Source organism: Zonotrichia leucophrys, chromosome 1A (assembly GCF_028769735.1).
Source record: "Zonotrichia leucophrys gambelii isolate GWCS_2022_RI chromosome 1A, RI_Zleu_2.0, whole genome shotgun sequence".
In the NCBI taxonomy this organism is placed as follows: domain Eukaryota; kingdom Metazoa; phylum Chordata; class Aves; order Passeriformes; family Passerellidae; genus Zonotrichia; species Zonotrichia leucophrys.
Genome location: NC_088170.1, coordinates 5,264,315 through 5,287,214, shown reverse-complemented (window position 1 = coordinate 5,287,214; position 22,900 = coordinate 5,264,315). Strand labels below are relative to the sequence as shown.

Here is a 22,900-nt window from a genome sequence, read left to right as displayed (position 1 = left end):
AGGGTCTCTTTGTCTGACCAGGCAGGATTCTTTGGACTTCTGTGAACTGCATGTGTGTCAGTGATTTTGGGACATCTCAGGGCTGTCCTGTGGTTAAACTGACTGCAGAAAGGTTCTTCAAACATATAGGTGGATGTAAATTTTTCAGGACACAGAATTGTTAGTGTAGAAAAATGTGCTGCATGGTTCAGATGGGTTTGAATAGCTGTGAAAATGCACTGGAGTCTGCTGGGATGTGCCAGCTGCTGTAGCTCTCTGTGAACAGGACTAATTAAGCCCTTGTGAGAACAGAAAATAGTCAGGCACTATTTACAGGAGGAAAGTGTTGGAACAGCAGAGCTGTAATCATTGCCTGTGAGGCACCTTTAGGCAGCAGTGGGAAAGAGCAGAATGGGCTGAAAGTCATATCTGAATACTCAGAGTGGGTATTTCAGTGTTCTGCCAGCACATCTGAGTGCATTGCAAACCTGCTACAGGAAAGGCTACTTCCTTTTTTTTTTTTTCCCTCTTTTATTCTTTTCTTTCTGCTAGTATTTTATCTCAAAATGCTAAATGTTCATGTTTCTCCCCTAATGGTGAAAACCAAAGGTACACCAGATACAGATGTCAATATGTTGCAGTGTTGCCTGCATTTGGATAGATCCTGTGAGAGGGGTTTGTTGGTGTGATATGGTTGTTTTTCTGAGGGTGTCTGTGATATCTGCATGTATTCCAAGATAAGGTGTCACTAGGCTGCTGTATCACAAGCACACCAAAGCAGTTTCTCATATCTGTTCATGTTGTTTTCCCCCTTCTCTTCTTCACCAAATTAAATGTTCTCTTTCCCCAACACGTTGGTTCCATCTGCTTAGAGGATTGCAGAGACTGCCATTCTTTGTTTGGAGCCAAGGTCAATTGTGCTGCTCTGTTTGGGTCTAGAAGATGACAATTTATGTGCTGGGGAATTTTTTAGGAGCTCACTGGATGTGTTAAGCAGTTCTACAACTTCTAGATAAGGGTCATTTTGCTGGTAGGAGCCTTCAGTGGGCTTTTCTATGTTTTAATGAAAGCATTCTGGCAAAATCCCTGTTTTATTTCCTTATTGATGGATTTTTTTTACTTGTCAAGTTTGATTTTTCTCAAAATGTTGTAGTAAGTGTGTGTTAGTAAATTGGATGTTTATGGATATTTGAGTAACAGGCTGTTCCTTGAGGGAACAAGACATGGGCCTTCCTGCTATAGCAAATATTTTATTCCAGACTTCATTGAAGGCCCTTACTTGTGCTCCTTTGATTTCTTGTTCAAACTGTTTGGTAGGTGATACTAAATTTTGGGAGATAAGGACTTAAGATCCCATATGTCTGTACATTGTTTCTGTTTATTGTAAAATGCACAACTTGTGATGGAAATGAGATAGTTGAAGGGAAGCAGTAAAAGCTGGTTTTTGGGTGCAAATACCAACTCTGGCTGCTTAGATTAAATCTGAATGGTGGTAAAAGAACAATGTGCTTTGCAAATTGTGTTAGTTTAAGAATTATTTGTGTGTCTCTGTATTCTGTAGGATGGCATATGGCACTGCAAGGCTGGTCACAGCAATGTTGCACTGTTCTCAATATTAATCTTTTAGGCAAATAGTTTTTTGTTTTAATGAAACATGATTGTAGAAGTAAAAGTAAGAGCCTATTCATAATTTTTATTAAAGTAGCTATGTGAAAAAATGCCAACTATTGGCTTTCTGCCTGCTGTACCTTCAGTGGGGAACAAAATGGATTATTTCTGAGGTGAGTGTTCTGAGAGTTGGGAAAAGCATAACAAAGTCAACAAAAGCTTTACTTAGTGGTTTTCTGACCTTTATATGCTCCAAGCTAGAAGGTGGATGCTGAAAAAGGCTTGTGTCATGGTTGTCTGAATGTCCATGGTTAAGTGCAACTGCTCCTTGACTTCCTGCTCTGTGACATTTTAATAATTGGCAACCATGTGAAATCTGCAGCATTACAGAAATAGTTCAATAAGAGATGTCTTATAAAAATCCTTTCCTTATTATGAACTTCACTAATGTGGGGAAGGAAGTTGCCAGGTATCTTAGACTTGATTTGTAAGGTTTTTCTCAAGGGGCAATTTTCAAATCCATTTTTGGTATAGAAGAGGAAATTTAAATATAAATACACTATTATTTAAATATAAACACATACCAATTACTTGTTCTCTTTTTAGATCATCCCTCAGAAACACAGAGTGTGATTTGGTAAAGCCTCATTTCTCTCTGTTAGGATTTTTCATAGGTGTTTCTTCTGGTGTTCTTATATCAAACAGGACTGTAGTCAGTAATAAAATGTTAAAACTTTCTGGGTTACAAAAGAAATCTTTGATTCAGTAGGAAGTGACTTGTTGCTAAAGTATCTGGGGCGGTGTCTATTGATTTTTAGTTACTTTGTCTGTAAAATTCTTTTAATTTAGCCTTGAACCTAGAGTTCGAGGGTAGGATGTATTCTGTCTTGAAGACAACCCCAATTTTAAGTGAAGCTTATCCTTGATGGGCAGCAAGAGAAGCTGACCAAGTTTTAGAGGCCTGGTGTGACTGTTTGTGTCCCAAGCACCAAGCTGCATGTGATGCTGCTGGAAATGCCATTTGTGTCACCTGCCTTGGCAGGACTGCAGGGTCCAGAGTGGGCACATGTGGGATCTCAGCACCTCAGGACTGAGGTGCCGAGTCACCGAGACCACCCTTGGGGGGCTCGGGAGTCCTGGAATGTTGCCAGAAGTGTCTGGTGGCTGGACTTTGATCCTACACGGGAGATGACACTTGTATGAGGACAGGAGGATTTCACCGGAGTGAATGGTGAAGGGATGAGTTAATTAGAGGGTGAGACACAGGGTTTAGGATTTCTGTACAGGGGGGTTTAGAGAAGTAAGATGGACGAATTGGGGCGTGTCCTGTCCTCCTTCTTCTTCTTCTTCTCCTCCATCTTCTGTGGTGATGGTGGCACTTTGGGATTGGTCATTACTAAAAGTGCACCGGGCAATAAGGGTGAAAGGTATTGGGGAAAAATGATAAATATTGTACACGTAACAATGGGTATAAAGATAGGTGACTGCCCGGAGGGCGAGACAGTGTGCTTGTGGCTGGCTGCTGAGCAGACCTCTGTCGGGCCGAGAGAAAATCTTTTAGATAAACAATTAATAAACACCGAGACCGAGAAAAGAACTGAAGCCTCTTCTGGTCCTTTGAAACGCGGCTGCCCCAAGGCCACCCCGGGCCTTTCCAGGCCATCCAAACAGCCGAAAACCAGACAGGCACAGGGAGGGGACCTGCAGGGCTGTCACAGATAACACTCCCCAGTCTCAGCACTCAGGTAAGGTCGGGGTTGCTGCAGCAGTGCAGCCCTGCAGGACTGGGAATGCCCAGGACACGTGTTGGGCTGGGGGCAGCAGAGCCTTAAAATGCTGTTGGAAAGGTGGTGCAAGATGCTCTCACAGCACGTTGGTTTTTCATTCCTCCCTGTAAGCCCTTTCCAGCTGACTTTTTCTGGGCTGCTTAGCTGCATCAAACAGCCCCTTGTTACACATCACAGTAAAGTCATTGTGAGAAACAAAGCATGATCACAGAACCCATGACTGTTTTCCTCTGAAAACTCATGTCTTGGCTCTGCTTCAATAGTTCATTATTATACAAGTGCCTGAGGGCTTATCTGCCTGCAAGACTCACATGAGTGTTTTCTGTAGGCTAAGGCCATCCTTGAAAAGGCACAATTCCACATTCCTGTTCTTTTAGCAGTAACTGTGATGTGTCCAGTACTTCTTGTGCTCCACTGGAAATCACATTGCATTTTGAGAGGCTATCACATGTGGACATTAAAACTTCCTTAAAGCTCAGCTTCCTTCTTGAAGATCCTGTTTTGAGGTAACACTTTCTCATTTGAAGCACAAGGGACTCATGAATTGGACAGTAATGGGAGTAATGTGTTTGTAATAAATGAACAGTTCATAGGCATGTTATTTGTTACAACATTCAGAGTCACAGGTAACAGTGGTGGTATTTGGGGTTGACCAAAGCATAGTTGCATAATTCCTGTGTAGAATGACATTTAGTCATGCTAATGATGGAGCAATTGAGAATTGCTGGCACTTAAAATTAATTACTAGGCAAACATAAAAAGGAAAGGTGGGGAGCATACTCATTGCTGCTGCTGCTTGCATCTGAGACTGCTTCTTCAGGGCTTGTGACAGGTAATGGACCAGGACCAATATATTGTGCTGCTTATGGTGATCCAGTTGCTAAGCAAACATGCAGGATGTGTATGTTAAAACTGCTTCTCTTCAGGGATTGCCCAACAGCCTTTATTCATCTTTGAACTTTTGATTTGTTTGTACTGAAATCTTGGATCGTCTGGTAAGTTGTCCAGAGAATTGATTATATTAGGAAGCAAGTGGTCTGCTAGTGAAAACCAGTCCTGCTTTCTGTTGGAAATGTTGAATAAGGGAGCCATGCAACTGAGGAGGTTTTAAACTGTTGGATGTGAGGCTTTGTGTAGAAATATTAGCAGCACTCAGTGTACATAATGTGGTGTGTGTAATGTTGGAGGCAGATTTTCTGGCTGGTGTACTACTTGCAGTATGGATGAAGTAGGTTGTATAAATTACAACAAATCCCTCCTCCACCGGAGCGCAATGAATGTCAGATTGAAGCTGTCATGCTGGTGCTTTACAACTCCAGTGACACAGGATCCTAAGATAAACTCAGCCTTCATTTAGGGAAATTTTTAGGCTTTAACAACATGCCATGAAGTGAAGCAAAAAAAATGGAAATGGATTACAGGAAGTCTTCTGCGTTCCTTGCTGCTTTCCTGCTATAATATTTATGTCGTAGAGGATCTCTCCCAAGCTCTGATTTCAAACTCCCCTGTGGACCAAAAGCAACATTTTATATGGCTTGACAAAGGTCCCTTTTCATTAACTTCAAGTGACCTGAGGCAGATTAACATGCAGATTAATGTATTTGACAGTAATAAATCAGCTTTAACAAGTACCGAGGCAGAGATTTGTTTGGCAGAGAGTTTGGATAAGATATGGTATTTGGATTTAAGTTGGACATTTTGTAGAGAATGATATAGTGGAGATGGTTAAAAATTTCTTGCTTTCCTTGGTTTTATGCTGATGCATCTTTATGCAATTTAGCTGTAACTGTGTGGAGTTTAAGTCAGAGTTATCTGGGTGAGTGAGCCTACAAAAATGGAAGGGTGTTAATTTAGATGAATGCATGCATTTTGTCACCCAGTGTGATGTAAATGTTTACAAGCTGCTGCATAGGACACATACTCTTTGCATTTTTTCCCTCTCTATGTAAATTTATTACGTAGGGTTTGTTTTCTTGGAGAAACAGCCTTCATGTTGATTACACATCTTTCCTGTAGGAGTCTTAGACTGTAACCTTCCCAAGCTTGAATACAAACATCAAAAACCAGGGAGGAATTTGATGCTGCCTTCCTCACAGGTAGCACAGCTGTTTGTCAAGAGAGCAGGTGTGTTGGGGAAAATTATTGCAGTGGTTGAGATAACTGCTGTGTGTGTTACTCCATGTGGAAGGTACAAGATCTGCCTGTTTCATTGTTCTCTGTTGTATTTCTCAGAAATGAGGCTCACGAGAAATTGGAATGTTCCTGTAACAGGGTGACAGTGTGTGACAAGTGGGGCTTCCAGATTGGAGTTGATTGAAGTGAGCTGCAGGAGAATATAAACCAGTCAGAGACAGGACTGGAAGATGACATTCTTTTCCCTTAAGGAGGAAAACTGTGGAAATGAATTTTTGAAGGGTTTATTTAGTTTGTTTTGGTTTGTTTTTTTTCTGAATGGGGTGACTTTTTCCATTTGCACCTACTGTTCTGACTTTTGTCAGTGGAAATCAGTGACATCAAATTGCTGTGGGACAGTTTAAACACTATCCCTGAAAGAAGTTAAAAATCATAGTTAACAGATTTTATCTAATCTGTGTGTAAGAACAAAAATTGGGGCATACTGAGTGTCCTCTTATGGAAGTCCCTGGCCAGAGCCCTCAGGGTAGTGCCTGCTGCCTTCTTGGGTGCCTTTGGGTGCTTTGCCTGCTGTCCCTAGGAAATTGTTTCAGCCCTTATCCTTTTTTCTACACTTTTTGTTTTCTGTCTCATAATAATTTAACTTCCTTCCTGTTTTCTTTTCTTTGTATGCATTAGGCCCTTTGCTGTCCATCCTCAGAGAGAACTCTTATTTTAGAGAGTTTTTAGTGAGGATGTCCATCCCCTAAGGAAGCATGAATGTGCAAGCATTCTCAGCATGAATGTACAAGCAACATAAAACAGACATGCACAGGTATTCAGAGAGGTTTTTAGAGCTAAAGGTGGCTTCATGTGCTTGATGGATTTACACTGCATATTTGTCCATTTTCCCTGTGGATCGTCATTCTGTAGGAAAGTGTTCCAGGGTTTGCTTATTGCTATGTCAAAAATGAATTTTTTTGTGTTTGAGGTCACCCAGCCTGATCTGTTAACTCTGTGTGACCTTACCTTGGTTGATGGACAATGGTTGGTATCTTCATTTTTCTTAGCGTTGTTTGGCATGGTGCTGTTGTAGACACAAAGATTAGGAAACCTTGTGCTTTTTTGAAATCTTAACTGCAGTTTTGAGTGGTCACCCCTGGTTTTACATAAAGAAAGCTTTATGTGGAAGCTTTCTGTGAAGCTTAATGTGAAAGCTTTATGTACCTTCCTTTCTCACAAAGGAAACTTTTCAAATAATTTAATAAATGTGTAAAATGTGACGTAAAACTTACAAGCTATTGCACATTAACTAACACATTAAAAATAGGTATTGGATTTTGTATTTCATAAGTTCAAGGCTTATTTCACTTCTTGTTTACTTAGGTGCAGCTGCTTGCTTATCTGCATAGGTCAGGGCTTGCCTGGTTATCTGGGCAGCCTGAAGGCCCTCCAAGGTTTTCCTTCTGCTTTTTCTCATGTATTAAATTCACTGCACTGCTTATTGACTTTCTTAGGACTTAGAGCCTGTCAGGGTCTCCTTTTTTTCCAAAATCTTGTGTGCCACTACTGTGTGTCAGTACTGGAAGAGCCTTTCATGCTTTCCATGATGGTGCACCTGGAATACAAGTTCTCAGGCAGAGAACTCAGCTGAGAACATCTCTGGCATACAGATTAGTGCCTGGCTTCTGTATGTAGCTCTCAGCCTCTGCTGGGAAGCTTGGCCTGTGTCTTCTGTCTGTCTGTCTGTCTGTGCACATCAGGTGAATCTAAAGAGCTGTGTTGCATCTTGGTCACACCCATTGATATGGTAGCTTGCCTTCACATCAAAATTACATTAGATTATTTTTCTTACAGAGAGAGACCAAACTCATCCTAGAAAGAGGTTCTTTATTTGCCAGCTCCATTGACAGTAGGTGCTGTCAGCCTAAGGTATTTTTTCTTTGCAGAACAGTTTATCTGTGTAGTTTTACATGTATTAACAGCCCTTACAGATGCAATTGTTCAAGAGTACCTTCAGTAAGTATTTAAAACTAGGACACATAACTATTCAGTAGTTTGCTGACCCAGTTCTTGCTTTCTGCTCGTGTTCCTTGTCTGGGCCCTTGTCCAGGAAATCAACTGAAATTCCTACCCTTCCTACTCTTAAGTTTGTGAAGGCTTATCGACTTGGCCACGTTTCCTTCCTGTTCTTAAAGTTCCTTAAAGCAATGGAGTGTCTCCTGTGGTATCTGGAGATCCTTTCTGCAAACAGAAAGCCCAGGCAGTGAGTGCCAGGCTCCCTGGTTTGTGTTTGGGTGCTGCTGTAGGAATGTGTGTGTGTGTCTGAAAGGATCTTGGGTACAAAGCAGCACTGACAGGTCACCCAGCACTGAGTTCCCTCTCTGGGCAGAGTGGTGCCCTTTTGGTTGCTTTTCCTGGGGCTGTTTCAGACCTTGTCATTCTGTTGTAATTTTCCTGTAACACTTTGAAGACAACAATGGATGGAGTCTTGCATTCCTTCACCTTTGTTATGTTCTTGTTTGTGGTCAGAGAGGAAGTGCCCCTTGTGCATGTGTCTGTTTGTTAAAGTGGCATGTGTGCGGGTATGGCCCAGAATTTATTGCTGCTACAATGGAAATCTTAACAGTGGGACTCAGTTTTTCTTTCTGAAGTCTGACTAATGATTTAAGAAGAGTGTGGCAGTTGCAGACATGAAAATGTTGCCAAACGCAGCTAAAATTGTAACACAATGGACATTTTGGTTTCTGTCCCTTCTCTGTGATTTATTTTCACCCTTCCATTGCTGCTCTGGGTCTTCAGGTCAGCAGCTTTGGACTGCTAGAGAGGGTAACAGAGATTATCAGCCCTAGGAGTCATTTGGGAGTATGATCTGGATGTTGCTGTTGCTTTTTCCTCTCTCTAGGATCCACTTGAGTTTCCTTGGGATCTTTGCTAATATGCTTTTATTCCTCTTTTCTTTCTTCATTGGTCTAAAGCTTCAGGTTATCTCTGGGAATGCTTCACATAATGCTGTTTTCTTCAGTGAATTTCATAATTAGAGTAAATGCTGCATTCTGCACATGATTAAGGCAACCTGGGTGTCTAATTTCAACTTTTTTTTGTTTATGTGAAATTAAACCTTTATTCTTGTTTTGTAATAAGAGATTTTCGTAAGTGTAAACTTTGTGTCTGTTTCCCTTGAGGATTTTTTTGCTTAATCTGCCATTGTTGGAGTTTTATGTTGTAAATTATCTTCTGTAAATAGTTTGACAGGAAAAAAAAATCTTTATTTTCCTCTATTGGTGCTGATTGTCACTAATCCAATGTTACAGCCAGTCCTCATTGTGCTTAGCAAGCAGTGTAGCTCTGTTACAAAGGCTGGATGGCAATCACATGCTTCAAAGTAAGGATACAATAATTTTTTAGATAGGTGCTCCTCATTGCCCAGCTCATTTACACCATTTTTTTTCCAATTCCATTGTGTGTTTGGGGTTTTTCTGGTTTTGAGGGTTGTTTTTTTTTTAGCTGAAAGAGATCCCAAAATAACTGTCTGAATGCTCCAATAAGTGGTGTTAAGTCATGGAAAACATCTAACATGTATATTGACAAAATGCTTCCTGATCACTTCTAAGTTAACATGAAACATGTTCATGATCTTAAACTGTTTCAGTCCTAGAATTTACACTGGGATAGCTGAACTGGTCAGACCACACACTGCAGTAAAACCTCTGTGGGGAGCACAGTGGTACCAGCAGAAAGTATTTTGGCCAAACAAACCACAGCAAGATGACATTTTGTGTGAGTCTCTTGGTCCTGGACCTGCTGATGCATTTTGGGTTCAAGCTACAGCCCTACTCCATTTTAGCAATATTCTCATAATGAGACTTGGGTGTTTTGAAATCTCTCCTTAGTCATAGGACAGTAGAAAGTAAAAGATTAACTTAACATTTCTGCTTTTAAATTGCATCACTGGTGTCTTACGATATCAGTGTCCTTGGTCTTGTTTCAGAATTCAAGATGAACTATGTTACTAGAAAATAAATTTATATCTGAAGGAGTGGCACTGAATGTAGAGGAGACTAAATGTTCACATCAGCTTTTCCTAATTTTCAGCAATATTTGTCTTTTAAATCCAAAATTATTCTCTGGCTATTGCATTAAGGAAATAAATTAATTAAAAGTGGCTTTACTTGGTTTTATTGGAACTTCAGGCACTTGACTAATTTAATTGGCATGAATTAGATGCAGTCTAGTTATGGTGGATCTACTTCTTTTCCTTGAATTTTGGTTGTTAAGAGGCAACCTGAAAGATGATGCACCCCTTTTTTGATCCTAGACTGATACAGTTCTGTGGATGTGGATGCTGTTTCTACAGTGTTCCTGTAGCATTTTTGCTACAGAAAAGTACCAACTTTTTATTGTCTGACTTGAGGCAAACATAACATTTTATGGCTTTTGAGGAGAGGGATATGCTTGCCTATGGATTGCTGCTATCTTGGTGCCCTTTATGTTCCCATGCAAAGATTCTCTCTGTAGAGGGTTAAAGGATGTAACCTCAGTTTCATGGTGTAGCTCTGCATTTTAGTGCCTGCTCCAAATGCTTTGGTTTCTTCATCTTCACCCAACACTTTTGTGAATTGGATGCCCTTGAGGCAGTAGTTAAAAGTATGTATTCTGAATTTTCACTTTAGAGGAAAGTGATGTTTGATTTCAGTCTTTCACTTGCAGACAGTCTGTGATCCCAAGTGTTACTAACATAGGAGAACTGCATCTTTTTGTTGTTGGCAGCCATGAAGCAAGTTGATGTGAGTAGCATGCCATGGAAATAAAATCATAGAAGAGCAAAAGATGGGATTTTCTCACTTGGAGAAACTGAGCCACTTAATGAAAAATGAACCAAAAGCAAGTTCTGTGGATATTTGTGGAATGTAATGTGGAAAGAGCTTGAACTTCATTCTGAGTTCTATGCTGCTTTTGTGACGATTCACTTGGTTTTGGTTTATTGAGGAGCAGAACTGATTTACAGCAGTCATCCAGTCTGTAAGGGCTGGACATTGTGCTCTGGGGGTGGGCCAGCCTCTGCCATAACTCTTTACTCAGTTAAAAAATGGGGCCCGATTTGCAGTACAAATTGGACCAATGTTGTAACAATGCAGTGGGATCCTGTGAAATGGAAGCATTCCGATAATGCAGGCAGGCTGCTGGCTCGTTCCCTTTCTTTGACTGCAAATGCATCAGAATGTGCTTGATTGTTTGCCTCTGCAGCCTGCTGTGAAATAGCTGGGCTGAAGTTGCAGTGACAGTTTACAAGTTAAAAAGACAGCTTTTTGGCCACTGACCCTCTGCAGGAGTCTAATCTTTGTTTTGTAGATGCCTCTTTATCTAGGGAAATTGCATCAAGAAAAGAGGTGTTGGATTACTTCCTCATTGTTCCTCTTTGTTAAAGATGACCTCCAAAGAATTTTTACAGGCTGATTTGTACTTTTCCTTTAGGGTACATTGAGAAAACAAAGTCCTCTGTGAGAATTTCCTTCCCCTCCCGTTCATACAAACCCTTATTTGCTTTGTTTTTGAATGCAGCTTTGGAATGTTTTAACTCCTGAATTGAAAAAGATCAAGACTGTTAAAAAAAAAAGGAAGATAAAAGTTCCTTATTTCCAGTTGGTGTTAGAATACTGTTATTGAGGGACAACTTGTGACAACCAGAAGATAGTAGTAGAAATATAATGTTCCAAGAGAGCTGCATTTCAATTAGTTTACCTTATTTCACTCAAGGTAGCCAGAGTCAGCTGTTCCACAGGCACAAAAATAGGCTGTGTTCTTATCCCAGTCAGTCTGTCCATGGGTTGTAGTGGAAGTGCTCTGCCATTTGTACCTGTGCTGACAGTTCTGGGAAGGGAATCGTGCGTGTTCTGTCACTAAGGCCTTGCCTGAACCTCTTGGGAAATCTTATTTCAGTCAGCTTTGCCATTCCCCTGGCGTGGTTGTAGCTGCCATGGCACATGGCACAGGCAAGGCAGGGTTTGTGGAGTGATGCAGCTTCTCCTACAAGATTTTTCAGGCACTCAAGCCCTTCATTAAATATTAAGCATTAATGAATGTTCTGAGAAATGTGTAGCCTGAAATTTTCATGATGGTCTTTTGTTCTTTTGATAAGTTAAGGTCTGTTAGGGGAATGAGCTGATCTTAGGAGGAATCACCCACTGTGTGTACATTGTTTATGCTGCTTTAATGGCTGCTTTGGGAGAGGATCTGCAAGGAAAGGGCATGCAGGGGATGCCATTGCCTACCTGAACAGGAAAGTTTCTGCCAGTAAGGCAATTGAGAGGGGATTGTAGGGAAAAGCAATTTTCATTCTTCTTCCAAAGACCAGCTACAGCCAGAATTAAATATCTTCTGAGGATCATTTTCATGCTGCATACAGGAAAGAACATACTGACAAGAGTGGAGTACTGGAGAGATTGCTTTGCTTGGGGGTAGTGGGAGGTGGTCTGACCATCCAGGACTGTGCTTTATCCTCAAAAGGGAGTGACAGATCTTTTAAATTTAATTACAAACTCTACTGTTAATGTGTTTTCTTTGTTTTACTACCATGTGTCATCATTTAGCTGAGGCAATAAATCAGCCCTTGTGCCAGGTGAGCTCTGGGAGTTGGAAGGGCTGCAGTGCTTATCCCAGGGAGTGTCCCACAGAGAATAATGGCATTATCCTGTGCTGCTTCACTCTGGGTAACTAGTCTTTCCTTATCATCTTTAGGAGTGAGGCAGTGTCCCAGATATGCTGGAGCTGTGGGTGTTGGCTGCTGTGACATTGCCCAGCTGCAGTGCCTGCTGAAATAATGCTGCCTTCCAGTTGTGCTTGCAAAGCTGGCAGGGCTGAGCTCACACTGCCCTGGCTGTGCTCCTGTGGGTTGGCTGCTCTGGGGCTGTGTGCAAGGCAGCAGCACACAGAACTGACCAAAGCCTCATTTTGTGCTTCCAGCCTGTGCTTGGAGCCCTGCTTGCATCAAACTGCCAAGTCCTTTCTAAAAGCTGATGGAGCATTTAGGAGTTTCTGTATTAAAAAACCCAACAGACCAAACTCTGTAGATGCTTTTCTCAGCTTATTTTAAGCACAGCAGGAACTCACTGATTCATCTCCATGCTGATATTATGGATGCAGTCATTAAGTAGATTTTAAGTCATCATGGCAACTTCCTCTTTAAATGGAAGCTAATTTTAATGAAACCTTTAATTTGCATGCTACAAAAAATGTTGAAGGATTTCATTTATGAGACTGATAATCTCAGTGAGACACAAAACAATATTTTCCAAGACCTCAAGTGTTCTATAGCTTTCCATTTTCTAGCTTTTGTTTTTGTGAACTGTGCAGTCTTAGGCAGAATGGGGCAGTAAGTATCCTCACAATGGTTCAACCATCATCTCCTGGTTAGATTCTACTATACTTAGCAATACTTCCTAATTTTTTAGGAAAGGAACTGAACTGTGAGTCATAGAAACTTTGTGATAGAACTCAGACTGCCTATGCCTTTCCTGTTCATAATCTTCACTGCTTTCTTTCATTTGTGAACAAATATTTCAGGCTATTTGCACTTCTGTGTTGGCACCTTCCAGTTGCATTCAGTCAGTGGTACAGTTTTAAAAAGAAGTGAAACCCAGTAGTGGTGCTTTTGGATTAGCCTTTATCTGACTTACCTTTGCATGCTCATTTAGGGCAAGCATATTTAGCACTGTGAGGATCCTGCATGATGAATGACATGGAAACATCTTAGTTCAGGGAACAATCCCACTGTCATTTCAAGAAACAGCAACTTCTATTTCTGCAGAGCTCTGAAGATCAGCTCTGCTGCTCAATGCAAATCTGACTCTGGAGGTGAAATGCATCTTTTATTTTTAACCTTAGTGAATACTTGGCAGTGAGTGCTGGTGAAGTAAATCCTCAAGGCCTGATGTAAATTGGCATTCCTCTATCTGTTTTATTAGGAGAGACTTTTGCAAGCATCTTGGCCAAATGTGGTTGAGCCTGTTGTGTGGCTGTGCTGTGTCCAGAGCATTGCTGTCACAGTGTCACAGAGGTGATGTAAGGACAGCATTAGGCAATATTGCTGCTGCTGCAGCACACGGTGGCAATGCTGTTGCTTAAATCTGGCTGAAAGGAGAACCTGTAAAACTTGCTGGTTCAACGTCTCATGGAATTGCCCAATGTGTGGAACTGACTGGGCTGTTTGTGCTGACTGCCTGTTTGAAATGTGTGGGTTAGCAGGCAGGGGCTGTGCCGGTGTGTAACTGTTGTTTATAAACACCTGCTCGGCTTACTTGCATTTTTCTGCATTAGCTACAGCTTCAGATTGGTTCAGTGGACTTACTGTGGTCTAACCCCAGTGGGCAACCAGGACCCACACAGCTGATTGCTCACTGCCCCAGTGGGATGGGAGAGGGAATCATAAAAGAGAGAACCTGTGGGCTCACATAAAGACAGTTCAATAAGTAAAGCAAAAGTTGTGGATACAAGCAAAGCAAAGCAAGGAATTCCTTCACCACTTCCCATGGGCAGGCAGGTGTTCAGCCATCCCATCAGGAAAGCCAGGGATCACATGTAATGGTTACCCCAGCCAAAACCAGCACAGTACTGTACTGAAATTCTCTCTTATAGGCTGCTTTTTGAATTAAGATCCCCATTAGCTTCATTTCAAACTGTAGTTGTTGTTGCTTACTCTTTTCTTTCTTACATCAGTTTTGCCAAATGGCAGTGTGATTATGTCTTCATGTTTCTTGCCTAAAAATAGAATTGTGAATTGGCTGCTTGAAATACGACAAAAACAGTTAAGATTTCAGTTCTGTGGCTTCCTGAATATTTGTTCCTGCTCTTAAAATCTACTTGCTCAACTCCTTCACTGAGCTTCCTGTGTAATGTTGCTAAACCTCCTCTTAATTCTCCTGTGGCTCTTGTGTTTACCAAGTAAACAGCTGTGGCCATTTTAGCTGTTGCATCTCAGATGGAGGTTGTGACCCTGCAGTGAAGGCAGCAGGAAGGTGGGGATGCCATCTGCTCTGCTGTCACATTGTCACCTTACCGTCCTGGGTGATGAAGGCACTGTGCCATGCTGAACTCGGACAGCTCGAGGTATCACTCAGTTCTGCAGGGTCTGTTACCTGCTCATTAGCAGCTCTCTCCTCTGAGGATTGCCAGGCAGCTGAGGGGATAGAATATTACAAACTGCTGCAGCAAAATTAACCAGAGCCCATTTGTCAGAGCTGAGAATGATCTTGCAGTGATCATATGTAAATGAAATGAGTTCCTGTAAGGACAGAATACATTATTTATTGGCTTTTTGGAGGTGACATTTTATTACAAAACTGCCAATATCAATTCCCTATCTTATATTTTTAATTTTCCCTCCTACATTATGACAAATTTCAGCATCTTTTATTGGGCAGTAAAATTCCAATTGAATTATGCATACTGGCAAGTTAAAACTTGTTAGATGGGTTGTCTTAATGTTGTGTGTTAGTCACATCAGAGCACTTAGGTGCTACAGCAATGGCACCAGGTGATTAGTGCAAAAAGAATAGATTGTCATTCAGAGGGATTCTGAAGGCTCAGCTGTGGCTTCAGTCTCATAATACATTCTGATGCTTTCTGGCCCTCAGACTGCAGAGTTCTCTGGAGATTGTGCTTCCCAGGGCTGCCAGTGTCAAACAGGTCTCTCTGAACTGGCTGCTGAAGTGGCACCACACAGGGTGTACAAAACAAATGGGTAACCAAAAATACTCTGCATGAGGGCTCAGATTAACAGTTGTCATCAATTTTCTGTAAATTTGATCAAATCTTTAGCATATTGAGTCAAATTTACCCTGAATGCTTTTTGCAGTGTTGTAAGTGTAGAAGACAGTTGTTTTCCTGAGTAGGAACCATGGGTTATTGTTTTCTGGGAGATTTACCTATTTTTGATTGTTCTGATGGAGTGAACAGTGTTTAAATTTGTCTGCTCTAATTTCTTGCACAAGTAAAGATACAAACCCATTCCTTGCAGTGATTGTGACCATGTTAATTTAAGCAAGGGAAGCATAATCACACTGTGTGCTACTGCCCTCCTTGCGGTCTGTCTAAAATTAGTGGCTGCTTGAGCTCTGCTTGAGCTCTGCTTGATTGCTATTACTAGTACTTAATGTCCTAGTTTGGTGAAACCTGGTCTGGATGATTGAGCTTGGGTATGAGCTTCATACCTGCAAAAATACAGTAATTATAGAGTACCTGTGATAAGTGCTGTATTTCTAAACAATATTAACAGCCTGCTGCTTGCAGTTTTGTGGAAATAATTCTCAAAAGTTGGCTGTGGTTTTGTAGATTTACTGCTTTTTGGAGCTCACTTTCTGTCACCTTTCAAAGTTGTGTTTAACTTGTGTTAAGCACAAGGATGTGAAACTGTTAGTGGTCTCAGGATGAGGATTCATTACCCAGCAGTGTAGAAATGTGTGTAATGGATCCTGTGGGATTTTGGGCACATATAAAAGCAGTTGTCATAGCTGTTTGGGAGCTTGTAAGCAAGCTCTTCTTCCAGCCAACTTCTGCATTCCTCTTTCTAACTTCAGTTGAGTTACACAAACGATTTTTTCCTTTTAGAGCCAAGACATAATCAGCCAAACTGAACCAAGAGGAAAGAGAATATTTGAGAAGGCCTCCAGCATCTCATGAACGAACCAACGGAACTCGATAATGCCGGTTGTGCAGAGCCAGGTCTGCGGCTCAGAAAAGGACACATGTCTGACCCTGCAACCACACAGGCAGCCTTTGGAGAGGACAGCTCTCAAGAGAACCTTCTTCTAGTGGAGACACCACTGTCTTCTGACCAGGAAAATGTAAGTCATATGGTTCATTACCTGCTAGGTTTTGTAGGTAAAATGAGTTTTGACCTAAGCGCTTCAGTGTTCTAATCTAACTTTTGGAAATGGGGACCATGAGCCTACAACCTTTTATTGCCTGCTAAATAACTGTAATAATACCAGGAAGATTCCAGAAGTATTCAGTTGAATAAATGTGTGGGAATTTTGGTGACAAGGCTGGGTGCAACTACTTTTACCATCTACATGTTTTTATTTTGTCCTCAAAGAAATGGGGCTTGTACTGGTTTGTGTTCTGCCGAGATGCTGTTCATACAAAAAGAATTTTGTTCTGTAATTTTCAGTTAATTGTAAGTGAAAGGAGAAGTATTGGCTCTGGCTGTATGTAATCAGAACCTTGGCTAATTGGTATCTTTTTGATGATTAGGACAGAAAAATCTGTTTGCAAGCATTCTTGCTGTAATTAGACTGAACAGTGCATGATATCTTATCTCAGACAGTAGCCAGTAACAGACTCACAAGGAAGAGCAAAAGGGTGGGGAAGCCCCTTGTGTTACCTCCTAGGACACTCTCCCAGTCTTCAGCAGTTTTTTGAGATTTTCTGAGCCAGTGGCAATGTCTGCAAGTTTTAGGTGCATGAACCTCTATAAATTTTAGCAGCCACAACATGCAGAAGGGCATCCACAGCTTTATTAGGTGTTCTACAAAGACACAGTCCAAGCACTGGAGAAAAGTACCTTCTGGTTAGAGATTTCCAGAACTGTAATTAATGCTTCTCCCAGGATATATTCAGATGGATATCAGCATAGTTAAGTGGAAGAGGCATTCATCTTAGGCTCACTATCCAATTTATCATGGATTAATGAGTTTACTGTATCAGCTCAGTCACAGCAAGTGTGTGGTTTTAGCCAGCAGCAAAAACATGCTGGTGCATTACTGTGTGTTGGGCTGGGGCTGTAATTGCATTTGCCACAAGTTCTGGGTGCTTGCAGGGCCCAGTGTCATGGATCAGCTGACATGAGAGCTGCTATTTGCCTTCTCAGCTTGATGAGCTGGAGCCCTTTCAGAATTTAGTTCCAAGCATTCTTGTAATGAGAAGTCAGGATTGGTATTCATGTCTAGTGAGCCAAGCCAGTGCACTCACGGTTGTACTGCAGTAACTTCTCCAGAACATTCTCAGTATCCTGATAAGGGAAACACTCAGTCTTTTTCCATTTTGTGGAAGGGTGTGAAGCATGGGTTTAAGGTGCAAAGTCTTGGACAAAACTAGTTAGAAAAAGAAATGTTGAGTTGTGGTAGCAGATATTTTGAATTTACATGTTTATCTCTTGGTGTGCTTGGGATCATCTGCTTTGAAGGCTGTTTTCATTCTTATCTCTGACTTTCCTGGTTGAATAATTAGAGTTACCTGTGGATGGAATGCCCAAGGTAAAAGTCCATAATTGATAATGTACTTTAGTTCTTTCTGTACTTGCTTAGCTAAACAGAAATTATCTGGCTGAATCAGTGTTTAATTCTAACATTTTGGCAATGAAACAGTTGAAATACTTTCATTCTCTCTTTCAGGCATTCGTAGCACATGTTGTCTTTTTGATTTTTTTTGCTTTCATCCATACAACAAATGTTTGTGTTTTTTTCATTTTGGCTCACTACAAATGTTTGGCTTTCTCGTGTTTGATTTCTCTTTCCTGGTCTCCTGAAGTGCTGTCACAGAAATTTGTTTTTGCCATTTGGGTCTTGCTGTTACATCTTAATCTGCATCACTTTCTCTGCCATATATGGCCTTATGCTTTTTAAAAATTTTTTTCATCCTTTTATTCTGGTCCTCAGTGATTTCTTGGGTTTGTTAGTATGATGCCTTTAAAATGTTTTTGTCTTAAAAGGCTAAATAATTGATGCCTCTAATGGATCATCCCAAAACACTTTGCTGTCAAAAGTGCCAATATTGGCTTGCCAAATGGCCTTTATTATGTGATATTCTGCAGTGTTCCAGATAATCTGGAAAAATCTTTATGCTATACATCTTCCTCTGCCTTGTGTAAGCCTCAGCACAGCTGTTGCTCAAATGTCAGCTTGCATTCCCTCTTTGCTCTGCTGAGCATTCTGGCTCTGTGCATCTGTCTCAGCAGAGCAATGTGTATTTGTTCATTAGCCTGACTTCTCGTTCAAAAGCCTCATTTTCCTCTGGTCTGGAAGAGATTCATGTTCAGATAACAGTGATATAAGGATTTTGTTCTTGGCTAGGTGGCAACCAAGCTGAACACAGCCTTATAAAGGTCTCAGGTAGTGCCCACTCTGAATCCGCCACGGTGGAGCTGGGGGCAGCAATTCCTGTTGGATGAGGGCTCTTGTCATTTAATATTCCTCTAAATGCTTCTGCTTAGGAAAAGCTTTTATCATAGTAAATATGTGTTCTGAAATGTACTGGGCTTAGGACTTGAGGTATTAGCGTAAAAAGATGTGTATTTTTATCCTGTGATAATATGACATTGTTTATTTTCCCAGTGCCTCCTATTACTGTGCTTATATCATTGCAGCTCTCATATAAAATCTTCTCCAAACTCTCCTATACAAGATTCCTTTCCCTACTTGTATATCCACTTCCTGCTCCACTAGTGGAAGTAAGCAGTCTGAGCTCTTAAGTGGTAATAGTTGATGAATTTTTGATGAATTATTTTAATAGTCTTTTGTAAGGAGGAAGGCATGGAAGCATGTCATTATGTTGTTCAGAATTAATTTCAATCTTCCTCACAGCTTGCATTGTATACTATATACTTATAATTTTGATGGAACCAAAATATTGGTCCTCATAATAAAGCTTTTTTCTTTGTTTTGCTAAGAAAATGGAGATGATATTAAGAAATAAGATTTACTCCTAATTTTTTTTTCTGAGGCTTTTGACCCTGGCAACTACCTGGGAGGTTGCATAGCTGTGAACTAAAAATGAAAGATCCTACTTTCTGTAAATTGTGGCATTCAGTAGATACATGTAGCAAAGAATTACTAGCCAAAAGCATAGAACATGCTTATTCAAAATAACAATAACACAGCTGCCTCATTCTGTCAGTGCTGTTAATCTGCCAATTTTATAACAGTTCCTATGAGAAGATACAAATCATACAACATCAATATCCTTTTTATACCTGAACCTCTCAGTCTGTATTTTGTTCCATAACTCTCTGTTCTCTCCTGGAGTGCAGATATGTCCATAGCTTATCCCCTCTTCCCAGTACCAGTTTCAAGGAGTAGATACACATCTTGCTGTCTTTAAATGTGAAATTAGTGTAGTGGCAGGTGAGTGGTGAGCCTTCTGTGGCTTGGACCAGCAGTAATTTTTCTGCATGATAAGCACTTGATTATGAGGAAGGGAGCAAGCAAAAGCTGCCTAATTCTTCTGTTCCTTCAGCAATTTAAACTTATTTTCCTTTATCTGGTTTACAGTACATGCTGATAAAGGATTTTTCAGCAGGTGTTTCCCTCCTGTAGCATCCTGGATTGCCTTGCCTTTGGGACAGGATCCCTTCTCCTGTCCCAGAGTTTGTGTCTTAACTGCCTTTGTAATTCCAGCAGTGATAGTTCCTAAAGAAATCCCTCCTGCTGTGACTTTGTTAAGCTGACACAATCAAATGCATGTGACTTCTTACCACGTGCTGGATGGGCTCTTTGTGCAGCCCTGAAACCCCGTGCTTGACTCTGTCCCTTTGTACTTTAACCTGTCAGTGACAGAGGTAAACAACAGAACCATTTTCTCTGCCTTTGTTCCAATCATGGCTTTTCCCATGCTTGGATGATGATTCCTTTCATCTTCCATGAAGTTGAGCTGTTGTGCAGTTGGCCTGTGAGGCACCAAAATGTGCCCATAAGGTGGAGAGCTGTTGCTTTGAAGTGTTTGATAACTTACAGTAAGGTTCTGGGGGGAGGTTTGTGTAGCCCTCACGTTGTCTGAATGGGCAGAAGGAATTTGGGTAAATACTCCTGGATTGCTTTTCAGGGAGTGTGGGATTTGAAGGGAGAACTTGGTTGACCTCTGACAAATTTCATGATATTTCCATGTACTTACAGGAATCTTTCTAGAGCATAAATACCAAAGTGACTTGAAGGAGGAAGGCAGAAGGATGTAACAGAATTTCAGGTACAAAAGAGAATTTTTAGAGTAATTTAGGGTGAGCAAATGACTCAAGGCTTTTAACTTGAATCAAAACTTAAAGCATATTCTGTTACAGAAGTGTTTACATATTATCTACAAGAGCAGACTACAGACAGAGTGTTTGGTTTTGCAGAAGGATGCATGTAAATAAATGGAATTGTTTACTTGACTCCTCGTGCATGCCAGCTGAGTGAAAAAGACAGGTGAAGTCTTGAAGGTCAAAGAGAGACGTTTGAGTCTTAAGAATAGTTTTTCTGGGGGGAAATATTTGTAAATTCTGATTGGGTGAAATTTCATCCTTTGCAAATCTACTTGCAAGTTTCAACAATTTATCTTTCTTTTCAGTCTGGCATTTTTCTATTGGTTCTTTGGGGTTATGATTGTAATCTTGGCTTTTGCTTCTGTAGTTGCCTTCTTCCTCCATTGCATTGCAGGTTTTTTTGGTAAAGTGTGAATGGAACAGGCCTGGTAAAATCAAGTTTGACTTCCCACCAAAGCACATTTCCTTTTCTTTTAAAGCTGATTGTGTTCAAATGCTGTTGTTCTGTGGATTTCTTTATCACCTCTTCCATTCCTTCATTTTTGCAACTCTTGGGAAGAAATGTTACTTCTTTGAAAGCATGTGAGTTGACATTTTGCTTCAGATCAAAAGATCTTACCATCTGCATTTCTCCTTCACTTGCTGTTCTAAGAACTGGAAGTAATATGAATTTTACTCGTACTGCTAGTCACTGAAGTAAGTGCTTGAATATAGTAAATTTTTTTCCTACAGAAAAGCATTTTTGGATAGAGAGGGCAGAATATCTCCAAGTATTCCCACTTAGACAGTATGAAGGCAATGGGCCACGTTCATGGAGAATGTTTCCAGGCCCCACTGGTGCCTCCCTCACTCATTGATGTGCCTGGGCTATGAACAGACTGCCAGAGCTTGAAATTGTGCAGAAAAGGCAAACTGGTGATGAGTGAGCTGTGCATGGGCAGTGCCCAGGAGGCTGGGAACATGCAGGAAATGGCCACTCTCCCAGAAAACTCTCTCTGAGCACCAGGGAATCTGTCCTGGGTGATGGTTGTGGAGTTGCAGCTGGATTCAGTGTCCTGTTCCTGTGCCTGGGGAGGGCAGGTGGTGCTGTCAGCAGGTTCTGTGACCATTGCTTGCTGTGCTGGGGGTTGAAACCAGGAGAGAGAGGGAGTAGTTCTGTTTATAATTCACTGGCACAACAGTTTCCCTGCACAGGGGTTAGGTTCCATGGGTTTTGCCTTTGTTCTCCTGCAGATCCTATCTGCCTGATTTGGGCAGCAGTGGGGGGGTGTGTCAACCTTTTACAGTGATAGAAGAGAAAAAAATAGTGTTGGACTGCTGGGTTAACTTGCATCTTCCTCCAACTGTTTCAGATTGATAGACTCTGCTGTTATGTTAAGTTCAGCAGTGCACTTTCAATCTCTCTTTGTTTATTTTTGTAACACAGCGTTTCTTTTTCCATAAGCCCAGCATGCTTGTTTTCTTTTTCTCTTGTCAGGATTAACAATGGCAGAGGAACAGAAAATGGCACATGAGACTCCTCTGCAGCAGAAACAATTTCTACAGGCCCTCCCCCAAACTACTGCTGAGCACATGTTGGCATTGACACCCTGGGCCTTGTAGATACTGGGCTTTGACAGAAAATCAGTATAAAATCAGAAAATGAGCTCAGAGATTCAACAGACCCTTTTCATCTGAAGATATTTAAGAAGGGAGCTAGTTTAATCAGAGTGTTCTAGCAATGCTACAAAAAGTGACTTTGTCCTAGGACTATTTGCTGAATGAGTTTTGAATGTTAGTGCTGGTTTTTAATGAGTGCCAGCCAGCAGTCACCCATGACCAGTTGTGTAAAGCTGTTTTCAAGTGCTGTATTAAATGGACTGTGTCTTTTATAAGAAGGTGACCTACAAAAGAAAAACACTGAACTCCAGGAACCTCCAAGTACTTGACATTTTGACCAATGGGCCTAAAGGAGTTTTGGCACTGTGCTAATGAAAGACTTTTTTTGGTCCAGTGACAGCAAAGGCAGCTTTGCACACCCTGCTTGGAGGTTTCCTTTTGGAAACTGGTGTGGCTGTGTTTACAAGCTTTTCTGGGAGAATGTGAATTCTAAAGGACAAAGCTGTTGTTTTAAAATAACTTGGTATGTGCAGAAGCTAGGGAAAGTCAGGGAAAATTTTATGATGCTGTTTGTTTCCAGTTTATTTCTCTCAACTCAAAGAATAGAAGTTGATGAAATTGTGAAAAATGTGCAACAGGCTTTTAGGAGAAATGGCCTGGCAGCCTGCACTTATTGCTGCTTCCCCCTTACAAAAGGCTGGTTGATCAAAGGTCAGTTGATAGAATGGGCACAGAGGAGTTGCTGCTGAAAAAAAGCAATCTGGGCAGCTGAAAGGGATGTTACAGAACTGCCATTAGAAAAATA

At 41.1% G+C, this 22,900-nt stretch overlaps 1 protein-coding gene across 3 annotated transcripts in view; it reads left to right on the top strand.

Annotated features, from left to right (window-relative positions):
* The window catches only part of ADIPOR2 (adiponectin receptor 2), a 39,638-nt gene that overhangs the window by 3,780 nt on the left and 12,958 nt on the right, over nucleotides 1–22,900 (top strand). For 2 of the 3 annotated variants that reach the window (XM_064736031.1, XM_064736040.1), the window contains exon 2: nucleotides 16,092–16,327. In XM_064736031.1, the coding sequence (XP_064592101.1) occupies nucleotides 16,160–16,327 (168 nt within the window). In that variant the 5' untranslated portion in view covers nucleotides 16,092–16,159. Of the gene's footprint in view, nucleotides 1–3,771; nucleotides 3,881–16,091; nucleotides 16,328–22,900 lie in introns of those variants that run through there. The other variant, XM_064736049.1, reaches the window with a different exon arrangement.